Source organism: Manihot esculenta, chromosome 5 (assembly GCF_001659605.2).
Source record: "Manihot esculenta cultivar AM560-2 chromosome 5, M.esculenta_v8, whole genome shotgun sequence".
Taxonomy (NCBI): Eukaryota; Viridiplantae; Streptophyta; class Magnoliopsida; order Malpighiales; family Euphorbiaceae; genus Manihot; species Manihot esculenta.
In genome coordinates this window covers 19,649,463-19,661,141 of record NC_035165.2, presented here as the reverse complement: position 1 = coordinate 19,661,141, position 11,679 = coordinate 19,649,463, and the positions used below count along the sequence as shown (strand labels likewise).

At 35.5% G+C, this 11,679-nt stretch overlaps 1 protein-coding gene across 2 annotated transcripts; it reads right to left on the bottom strand.

Annotated features, from left to right (window-relative positions):
- Positions 1 to 244: 244 nt before the first annotated feature.
- LOC110615177 (formin-like protein 2) lies at positions 245 to 6,892 on the bottom strand. 2 transcript variants are annotated; one of them, XM_021756907.2, is made up of 5 exons: positions 6,209 to 6,892; positions 4,517 to 6,176; positions 4,194 to 4,396; positions 2,557 to 2,801; positions 245 to 1,348 (listed from the first exon to the last, which is right to left on the bottom strand). In XM_021756907.2, exons 2-5 carry the CDS (start codon positions 6,103 to 6,105, stop codon positions 530 to 532), a joined length of 2,856 nt encoding a protein of 951 aa, XP_021612599.1. In that variant the 5' UTR covers positions 6,106 to 6,176; positions 6,209 to 6,892; the 3' UTR covers positions 245 to 529. The 2 variants fall into 2 exon arrangements, with proteins under 2 accessions (XP_021612599.1, XP_021612598.1); XM_021756906.2 differs by having other exon boundaries at positions 4,517 to 6,892.
- Between the last annotated feature and the right edge of the window lie 4,787 nt (positions 6,893 to 11,679).

Below are 11,679 nucleotides of genomic sequence, written 5' to 3'. Positions count from 1 at the left end.
TTCAAGCTTTATTGGAATATAGTGAAGTTGCATATTCTTGGGATAATTTCAAGCTTATATCTACTATAATCGTCAGAATCACGACCCATAATTTGAAATTCAAATGATGGGACCAAGCAGAGTGAACAAAGCCTCCTCAATGATGAGACTTTAAAACAGCCACATTTTATGGTAATGCCATTGAGAAGGTGACTTCCCTTCAGCTTCTAAAAGGATTTACACCCACAATAAGACTTCTAACAAATTTACATGATAGATTCAACTATTCTAGCATTACTACTTTATTATGCCCTGATATAATTCCATTAGTATATTACACATAATAAACAAATCCAAAATCTCGTAGCCCGAAAATATATTTAGATAAAAAGGTAGGAAAAAAAAAAAAAAAAAAAAAAGAGACAAGTAAAGAGGCCAACCCAAAAGACTCCAAGAAGCTCAATTCAAATCCTATTTTGAATCTGATACTGATTTTCTGATAGTGAGAAGTTCAGCAGCATTGCAGGCTCAACTTGTGTAGATATCAAAACTAGGACAAGGAATAATTTTCATCATCCAATGTGCCATATTGCTGTCTTCCATTTAATCCAGGAAAAACTGGTGGAAGGTTTGGATTTATCGGCATTGGACGAACTGAACTGTATATAGTCCGCTCGTTGATCTTCCCGACTTCTTTGCATACCTGATCAAGAATTGAAAGAAAATCTCTCACCACCATAAAAATCCGAAACGGATGAGCTTCTTCCTTGGCCGAGTTCCCATGGAAATACTCTGTTATTTCCTTCACCAAGGAGAGAGCAATCTTCTCTTGTGCTTGAATCCTTATAATTTCATCCTCTGCTTTCTTCACGATTCCATTCATTGATTCTGAGAACTTCTTGCTACTCTCCTTCACCACAATTTCCTCGTTTAGTTCCAGAACTTCCCTTACTTTCGCAATTCCCATGGCCAGTTTTGCAACTTCACTGCTGAGCACATCTGAATCCATTGCTGCGGCTTTTTTTACATTGGTGAGCTCTCCACTCAATCCTGAAACAACTTGCAGGCCAAGCTTTCTAAATTCGACGTCATCCTGGAATGTGGATTGTTCACTTCTCTCAGCTGTTTGATTCTGATTTACACCGGAAAGGCGAGAACCTTCAGATCTGATGATTTCTTGTACAACAAAATGCAAGAGAGTAGTCTTCCCATCAGTCCCCTTCACATCAACTAGCTTAAGGAGTGTGTCAAGCTTGAAGGCATGGGCATCACCACGGTTGGTGCCCACATTCATGCGGTTCCCAGTCTTTAGCACTGCTTCTAGAAGCTTCAGGAACATTTTGCTGTTTCTCAATTCTGCACAAGCTACCTGTGGAAAAAGGAAGCAATGTGTGCAACAGCTGGAAGTTACCAAAACTTAACAAAAATATCTAAAGCAGATTAGATAATAAAATGCAAAGGAAGATATATTAACCAGGGGAACAAGACATGGTCCATGATCTTAAACTTATTTCTAGAACATGAAATATTGTCAGCAAATAGAATGAAAATAATGAACCGAATTCTAGCCAGTCTAAATGTGGAAAGCTAGCCAAATATCAGTACCATAATTTGATAACTATAATACCAATATAACTTGCTACTTTTTTTGGGGGGAAAAAAAGTATATTCATCTTTAACTTTTGGGTCGACTGCTGTAAAATGTGATGAAGAGAGCACTGTCTCTCCCTTAAATGACCCCAAAGCCACCGCCACCCCTTCCGTCCTTAAGAAAAGCAATTTTGTAATGGGTATCTGGTAGATATCAGTATTTCATCAGTTAAGCTACCTGACACCTACATTGCATCCTAAAATCGCCCATGTATCTATTGAGAAGCTTTTAGACAATAGAGTGCAAATCCGACATTATAGCCCATTTCTTCCAACTTCCGAGTTAGTAATGCAGAAGGATCATGCTTAATCTACTTGCAGCTTTGGATGTAATTTTGATAATAAGAAAATGAAAAAAATCCACACTTGAAAATGCAGTAGCAATTAGTGTAAAAGAGAACCAAGCAGTTTAGAGTAAGCCAGTTATAACTAAAACAAATAAAACTCAGTTGAATATATCCATAAGCATCATATTTTGCATAGAGATCAATATTATGGATTAGATGGGTAGCACCAAACTTCTCTAATGACAGAATTTGGCATATGAATCAACTGCAGAAAAAGAGCAAGGAAATGAGGCAGCATTGTGGTAACTAGGATCATAAGCTTTCGTAGCATCAAAAACAAGAGGCTTAATGACAAAAAAATGCCACAAAGATACACATATGGATAAATATAATTTACTGAGTTCTAATCTAATGCCCTCTTAAAGTTAAAAAATTTGACTTGTTTGCTTTTTATGCATTTAGCCAGATCCCTTTCAATCACTGTCCATTATAGATGACAAACTTCGTATTGATGTTAGCAAGAAATGGGATTCAGCCATGATTCAACAGAATCATATGGTGGGTATGCTTAGATGGAAGTGGTACACAACAAGCTTCAGAGCTGCATAACCGGATAAAAAGTTATAAGAAAAACATTTACCTCCAGAGTTTCAAAAGACCTTTTGAGGTATTCAACTTCTGAATCAAAATTAGCAATATAAAGCATTGCATCGACCCTCTTAAATGCAAAGGGAATATCAAGCACTGCTTTCAGAAACTTCTCAGCAGGACCAAGCTTAAATGGTGACTCATCCTTGAACTCCTTTAGTCTGTGTTCTTCTTCTTTAGTTGGTGCCATCTTTAATAAGCTCTCCAGAAGCTCTGTTCCCAATGTATCTGAGTTTCCTGTCAATCAGAGAAGTACAGATAATTTTAGAGTTGACCTTACCAGAGTTATAGACAGAGGGATATCAAACCCGTTAGACATTGTTTCAACTTCAGAGATTTAGGAGATGAATTGCTTTACGGAAGGTATCATCTCATTGCTTCACAAAAGATCGAAAGCATGGGCATTAAGCTGGAAAGAGTTTCACCTTTCAGAGTTAAATGGAAATTGTTATAAATGGAAAAGATAATAATCCCCAGTAGGAAAGGCTTCACATTTCTACCAATCAAAACCACGATCATAATTTTACTTTCCAGAACAATTTCCACTTATTAATTGAAAATTGAAATGCTCCCTTTACTCATCCAACATCTTTATAAAATCAACAAAAAAATCCTTTATTTTTCCCCTCAAGTGATCAAGAATGTAGGTTCACATGGGGCCTAATGATATATTATGACAAAAGTACCTTATGCTTCTACAGTTGGGAGTTGGGAGTTTGATGTATGTTATTCCTGCACTATACTTGATATAACACATGTAGTGAGAATTGTGAGCAGATAAATGTCAAGATATAAGGAAAGAGCGTTAGAATGCTGTGAGGTGGCTTCTAAGATACTTAAAAGGAACAGCTAGTACATCATTTTGTTATGGGAATGGCAAGGTAGTATTAGAGAGTTTTGTTGACACTGATATTGGTGGATATATGGATACAAGTAAGAGCACATCCAAATATGTCTACACTATAGATGGGACAGCAGTGCAGCTAGCTGAATGTCTAAATTTTAGAAGTGTCTACAAAGACTGAATATATTGCAACTGCTGAACCTGGTAAGGAGATCATATGGTTGATTGATCACTTGGAAGAATTGAGCAAGAAGCAACTTGACTTGTAGTTGGTGAAGAACTCAATATATCATCTTAGAACAGAACACATTCGGTGTAAGTACCATTTCACTCGCATTCTGGTGGAAGGGTGGAAGAAGATGAGATGTGTTTGAAGCAGATACACATTGACTAAAGGTGTTGATGCTGGGATAGATGAGGCCGTTGGTACTGTAGCTAGGTGTTTTTTTTGTTGCTGAAGTTGTTTATTTCTTTAGGCCTTATTCTTTGATTGTGTGATTGACATCATACACGAATTTCTTTGTTCTAGACTGAGTTATGCATGTAATGATATAAGCCATGCACATAACACAGTCAAAAACGACAAGTCTTGAAATTCTGAAGTTTTTCCTTGTGAACATTTGACAGTGACATGCTACATAGATAAGTTAATTTTCAATGAAACTCTCAGAGCCTAAAAAGGGAATAATCTACATATTCAATTATCATAGTGATTTCACTAAAGCAGGCACCATCGCATATAAAATATTGAACTTAAAAAAAGCTAGGTGGTGGTCGGCCATTACCTTCCAAAAGGGCCTCACAAACTTCATCAATGGTGACATTTAGTGCCCTCAACAATATTGCAATGTTCTGAGACTTCTTGGGATCAAGCACACGATTCTCCTGATTTTGCAATGGAAGAGACTGCCGCCTTGGATTATTGTCTTTGGTATTCATATTCGAATTGTTTACAGTAAACAGAGTCTCAATCATTTCCTCATTTAATCTGCAACGATACCAACGTTATATAATCAAACATAAATTAATCAAATGAAATAAAGCAGCAAGAAACTCCATTTGAAAACATGAAAAGCTAGCTAAAAGGGAGATATAATTAGCATCTTACTGAAAAGAACTGGATTTAATCTGATCCCACACCATGGCCCGATCAGAGCTTGCTCTAACTTTATCCCAATGTAATGGCTTCAATTTTGGTTTCAGGGTTTCGTCATTCCTCTCAAAGCATGCACTGCTCTGCGATTGCTCATTAGCTACAACTGGTATTCCATTTTGAATAAAAACGGGCCTCGAAGGAGTAACAAGAACCGGAGGCCCAGAACTCCCCATATCCACATCCGGAGCCGGAATTACCCCAACTGGTATCTCCCAAAAACGCGGGGGTGGAGGCGGTGGAGGAGGTGGCGGCAGTTTTGTTGGTACGAACTGCTTAGTAGTCTCGATTCTCGTAGGGGACAGGTTGCTTCTCTCAAGTGTGCCTGAATTCCGCTCCGGAGAGTTCTGGGTATTCCCTGAATCTCTGCCTGAAAAGGACGGTGAAGAAGATAAAGAAATGGACAATGGTGATCGCTTCACGGTCTGAATTGGACCAGGAAAGCTGATGATAATCTCCGGCGATTTGGATTTTGAGCTTATAGGACTCAAATTCGACAATGGAGAGGGACTAGTAGGTATAGAATTTGCTGGAGAGCAAGAATTAGAAATCGGATACGATGCAGTTCTTGAATTGAAACTTCGAGACCCAAAAGTTTCTCCATGTATACCTCGAAACTCTCTTCTAGAACTCGACTCCACACGCACCGGACTCTCTTGCATAGTCTCTTTTCGCCCAGATGAACCTCTCGGCGAAAAGAACTCATCTTCCTCTGTATCCGTATCAGCTTCATCGTCCTTGTAAGAGCCAACCAGTACCTCTCCACTTCTATAAGTCGGAGTATAGTTATGTTTTGGTAATGGTGGCAGCGGTTTCAGCTCGGGAGAGCCCAGCTTCTGATATGGGGAGGATGTAATGCCAATCTTGACTCCAGCATGGCTCGAACTCGTAATCTTCTGATGATCATCGACGCCACTTCGAGAGTTTACCAATGTACCCAAGTAGAGGAACTCTGAACTGGTGTTGAGAACGCCTGGCCTGTGTGGAAGCTTCGGAGGTTTTGGAGAACCATCAGAAGGGATAGTATTTGGTGGGAAAAGACGAAGGCTGTCGGATCGTGAGGTTTTCTCGGAGGTGTTGACATAGCGGTGGTGCTGACGGCGGGAGTAAAGGAAGAAGGCAGATAGTGCAGCTAGGATTGCAGCAAAAAGGAGAGAAACGGAAATGGAGATGGAGATGATAATGTGGCGGTGAGAGGTAGGGGAAGGAGAGTGGGGAAAGAGGAGGGAGGAAATGTTAGCCGGAAAAGTTGCCAGAGTAGAAAAGGAAGGAGGAGGAGGAGGGGAGGGAAAAGAAGGAAAGAAAGGTTTTTGTGGGATATTGGGAGTGGCTGAGAATGGATATTTAGGTTGGGTTTGAGGCAGAGGTTGAGCTTGAGCTTGAGCTTGAGGAGGAAGAGAAGGAGGTTGAACTGGAGGCACTGTGGTAGAAAGAGGGAAAAAGGGTTGGTGGAGGAGGTGACGGTGGAGACTAGTAGTGCTGGTAGAGACAGTGGCGGTGAAGATGAGAGAGAGCAGGAGGAGAATGCCGGTAAAGGTGGCCATTACGGGTCCTTGAAGGCAGTAGAGAGGCGCACACAAACAGAGACCAGCCCTCTCTCTCTCTCTCTCTCTCTCTCTCTCTCTCTCTCTCTCTCTCTCTCTCTCTTTCTTCTCTCTGCCTGGAAACTAAACTTGGTGTCTCAATCTATCAAGAAAGATAAGAAAATGATAAATATAGAGCTTTACTGGTGGGACTGCGACAGGAAGAGAGAGAGAGAGAGAGAGACGAAGCTGTATTGATGGTAGCTTGCAATGGAGTAAAAAAAAACAGAGATGCAAAAGAATAAAACTTTGTTCATAGAAAGCTAGCTTTTCACATCTGATACGCTGTGATTAAAACTTCTGTTCTACACAGAGAGAAGACAAGAGCCAAAGAAAATTTCTGTTCTTGATTACTAATGGGTATTTTGTGTCTGGAGAAAACACAGTGATTCAAAGTGAGTAAAGCTTAAGTCTACAAAATGTGAGGTCTAGGAAGAGATTGTCTGAACGACCAGAGAGAGAAAGAGAAAGAGAGAGAGTACATGGTGGGGGATGGAGGGTCACAGTAGAGAATGGTAGTTCAGAAGGAGCAAAGAGTGAACAGAAACACCCATTAAGCCATTAAAGCAAGTTTCTTGATTTTGAAAACCCTAAAACACAGAGCTTCATCATCATCAAGAAGATGATAGTAACACTCTGTAACGCATAGTTTGAAGAGTAATTAAAAAGGAGCAAAAAGCACAGGAGAGATAGTTGTGGAAGACAGAGAAGGACAGAAGTTGAAGTCTCTGACACAATGAAATTGTTCATTATTGGGATTTGCAATTATATTTCTTCACACTCTTGCGCGGATGAAATAGAAAAGATAGGGGTAAATTTTACCATAATAATCTTTTGCTTTATTTTCATTCATAATTTTTTTAAGATAGATTAACTCCTATATTTTTTAAATATTTTATTTTAAATTAAAACGTTATCTCTTTTATTCATTTGTTATAAAAATGTGAACTTATATTAAATATAAATATTTATACTATTTAATATTTCTAATGTTTAATTTGATAAAAAATTTTAATTATTTATATTATTTAGTATCTAAAATAAGTTAACTAATACTCTATTATAAAAATCTAAGGGAATGATTTAAGACTCCTGATTTTATAAACTATAATATTGTTTAATTATTTTTTTAATTAAATATTAAAAGTATTTTTATTATTATAAAATGAGAAGTTTTTGTATTTTAATGCATTTATTTAATTTTAATAAAATATGGAGATCTAATAATAATTTATTTATTATTATTATTATTAATAAGTTAAACTTTTTATATTTTCAAAATTTTATTAAAACATCTTTAAAATTTTATTTTTACAAACCCTTTAATTCTTTTATATATCTTATAGATATATTTTCACCAATAAATTTCCAATCAATAGCTATCTAATTCTTAAATTTTCTTATTATTGATTATATAATTACTTATGTTATAAAAAAATACTTAAATATTAATAGTTAAATATATGGAAACAAAAAAATATTTATTATATTCAAGATTTATTAATATTTTAATATTTTTGAATTACATATACCAATTTATTAATAATAATATTGGCATGCATAAAAGAAATTATATCTCTTTTTTTTAAAAAAAAATAACTATAAACTAACTCTCAACACCAATGTTTAAATAATAATAATACAACAACTCAACACCCAAGAGCTAAATTTGTGGACCCTTGAAAACTTTGGCTCAAATAAAATTGATAACTCTTTCACTTTCTCTACCATTTTTGGAATATTAGGATAAATGGACTCCAGAATCCCATTCATTTGCTTTCACTTTCTGTGTGAGTAATTGAAAAAGCCACACTTTAATTTGTACTGTTTGGTCAAATGGGTCTTTCATGACTGTTTGGTTTGAGTTTTATGTGGATGGTTGCTTTTAATTTTTGCAAGCTAGAGGTCTTCTTACACCTATGCTTCTTTCGGTCTAAATCTAGTGAAAAGATATTGGTAATATATCATGGAGTAAGAGTTCCAAAACACATAAGTGAATTTTCGAAAATATATATATTGTTTTTTTGTAAATATCAGAATAACCTCTCTTGACGCAGACATAAATTAATTATTATGGCTGAAAAAGATACTTTTTTATATTTTTAATTTATCTTTATTATCTATAACCTAAATATGATATTTACATTCCTTGCATCAAGTTTTAGTTCACTTTCAATCTAGAAGAATACCTGATACCCTTTGGTCTTAGGTGTGTATTTTATTGTCATTATTGATTGATTGTTTCAGGAAAAAAAATCTTCTACCACTTATGTTTTTGCCATTTCCAATAGTCGATTTGGATAGAGAGCAATGTTGTTGAAGTTTCTCCTAAACTTACTATTTTAGATTGAGATGGATTTCGAGTTCCTAGGGTTCCAAGTTCTAATTGATTCTATTGCGTTGTACGTTATAGGCTATACGCTTTTTATCTATTATAGATCTTAAGTCAAGTATTTGAAATTACTCAAAATTTATTATTTATTTGAGAAAAAAAGTTTTTTTTATATTTATAAATTCTTCAACCATATTAATTGGTTCATCTAGCTAAGCTCCTATTTAAGTTATTCTTGAAAAAATAAATCTAGAAGTTATATTTCATTCCATATAGTCTACGATCTTTTTTTAAACTCCTCTTGATTAATGTACTGATTTTGAAAGTTGAATTTATATTATTTCTGTCTATAGTAAACTGTGAAAATCTCATGTTCACACTCTATAATTTATCTACTATGTAACTCATTAAAATCTTTGTATTCAAAGTTTGAATTATATATGCAACATAAGATCATCTACAATATCATCTTCCTTATCTCTTTCCTTACTTTTAAGTCAAACTCTCTTGCTTAGATCAAAAAAAAATTTCTTACAGTACATCTTATCATCTTCATTAGCTTTTCCATTCCATATTTATTATGTTCTATATCCCCTTTTTTTTTCCTCTTTCTTTATATGTGCTTATTAAATTTTCATATTAGTCAGGGACATGGTAAAATTCTTCTTAGAAAGTCTCAGATATTTCTCCTTCTTCAATTAATTTTGGAATGAGTTAGCCCGTATATAACGACCTGGCAATCGGACCGCTACTGATATTAGGATTCAGATCGATTTAAGGTCGTCAGAGTCCGTAGCAAGCCTACTATACATTCTGTTATACCTTATATAATCTCATACGTGATCACACAAATATAAAAAAAAAATATTTCAATATCATGAACCAAAACTCGACCCTGTGCATGCATCATAGCTGAAAACATAAAATTCATACTAGAGCGCTCAACAAATGCTCCAGTATGGTCAACATTGCATTTAGTTCAAACATAACTTATACTTAAAAACTTTAACATTAAAAGATCATAAAACAAGGATTATAAAGAAAACTCGGGCGAAGTATAATTCTAATCCACAATTTAATATATGTCTACAGCTATACTATTACAATGGACTATATCAACAACTCAACTGACCTTCCAAGCTAACTCTGATCCTGCAAATCTAGAGTTAAGGGAAATGGATAAGATATAAGAGCCTAGTGAGCAGAAACGTAAATAAAAGCAGTTTAAGAAAACATATGATTGTATGAATGCGTCACAACACAAATAATTCACATCAAAATGGACTTATCACTAGTAACCCTCTACAGATTCCAATAGTGCCCGACCCACGATGGGTGTTCCTCAGAACTTTCTCTTAAACATACCATAACATATCTATAATACCAAAGGCGTAGAATGGACAACTCTGATCTTTCCTTTACATAATGCCAAGGGCGTAGAATGGGCAAGCCCTGATTTTTCCATATCTATCATAATATATCATAACATACTTGAGAGCTAGTGGGTCATCCATAGGGGTGAGCATTCGGTCGGTTCGGTTCAAAACCGAACCGAACCGAATAAACCGAAAACCGAAATTTTAGTTTTTATGAAAACCGAACCGAACCGATTTTGGTCAGAAACCGAATCGAACCGAACCGGTCTGATTCGGTTCGGTTCGGTTCGGTTTGATCGGTTTCGATTTTTAATATTTTTTTAATTTTTTACTCTTTATTTTTAGTATTTTAAAATTTAATTAAAATATTTTAATTTTAATATAATTTAATTTCTCTATATTATTGAAAAAATATATTATTATCCCTAATCGGTTCGGTTCGGTTTTTTCGGTTTTTTTCTGATCAAAACCGAACCGAACCGAAATAACCGGAATTTCTGAAATTTAAAACCGAACCGAACCGAAATGTATAAAAAACCGAACCAAATTTTCAAATCGGTTCGGTTCGGTCGGTTTTTTCGGTTTGAACCGGATTCTGCTCAGCCCTAGTCATCCAACATCCATGCACAACAACAATAAATTATGCAATGCATCATATTTGTGAATTCTAATGCAAAGCACCCTAATCATATATATATACATGGCATTCATGATGCATGAGCATGCTTAAAACATTTATTTTCTTTGAAATAATAATTCAGTTTAGTTCTATTCACCTCTGGTTAATGCACACCTAATTCTAAAGTAGTTATCTCACTGCAAGCTTCTATGGTCTTTCAAGTTCGATCCTACACAGATGGACTTAAATGAGGGACCAAACATAACTTTTATAACTCTAGAAACTACTCCAAGAAACTCATATAAATATATAAGAACACACGTAGGAAACAAGCTGAAAAAGGCTGAATAGGAGACTTTCAATGACAGTTTCGGCGGTCTAAAGTCCCCTCATAGAGCCGAAAGTTAAACCTTCAGAGGCAGGTTAGGTGGCCAAAAGGTTGTCTTCACAGGCAGGTTCGGTGGCCGAACCTTACTTCAGCGGCCAAACCTAGATTTTCCAGCAAGACAGAACTCAATTCTGCCTTAACTCACAACCACCAAAACACAATAATATTTACATGCAACAACTCAACATCAACCAAAAATAACTCAACACACTAGAACCACTTAAAATTAACCTAACTTCGTCAATGTATACCTCACAAGGCAACATCCATCACCTAAAAAGCTAGAACTTAAATATCAAACCATTTTAAAAGAATCATGCATGCATCAAGAAATCATTAAAACACCTATAATTTTTTTGAAAAAACTCCAGCAATCAGAAGAAAGACAATGATTATAACCTACCTCTGGAAGACACAGTGGTGACAGCAACCATGAACTTGGATAAGAGGACAAGCCGATCTCGGAAGGGCTCCCAAAGGCTAAAACTTCAAGATTCAACTTAATTCTTTAAAAACAACGGTAAAACTCATGAGAAAACAATTTAGAAGACGGATTTGTGAAGAAGACGGATTTGTGAAGAAGAGATACAGAAAAAAAAAAAAAACACTCACCTCTGCTCAAAATGGAGAGAAAGTTCTCTCCATTTCAAGCAAAACCCCTTTTGTAGATAGCTAGAGGAGTCAGGTTCGACGGCCGAACCTTAAAAGATTTCTAAAACTTCTTTTTTATTAACACATTTTAAAAATATTTTAAATTTATTTTATAGAAATCACGTTTTATCTTTTAAAAATTCCAGCTTGAAATTTTGGATTCTAATAA

Bases quoted from the DNA above. Each gene is read 5' to 3' on its own strand.
- LOC110615177 (XM_021756906.2), bottom strand. From the start codon at position 6,105: ATGGCCACCTTTACCGGCATTCTCCTCCTGCTCTCTCTCATCTTCACC. The intron at 4,397-4,516 runs GTAAGATGCTAA...GTATCGTTGCAG, and splicing joins ATTAAATCCAGTTCTTTTCA to ATTAAATGAGGAAATGATTG. The intron at 2,802-4,193 runs GTAATGGCCGAC...TCTGATTGACAG, and splicing joins TTGTGAGGCCCTTTTGGAAG to GAAACTCAGATACATTGGGA.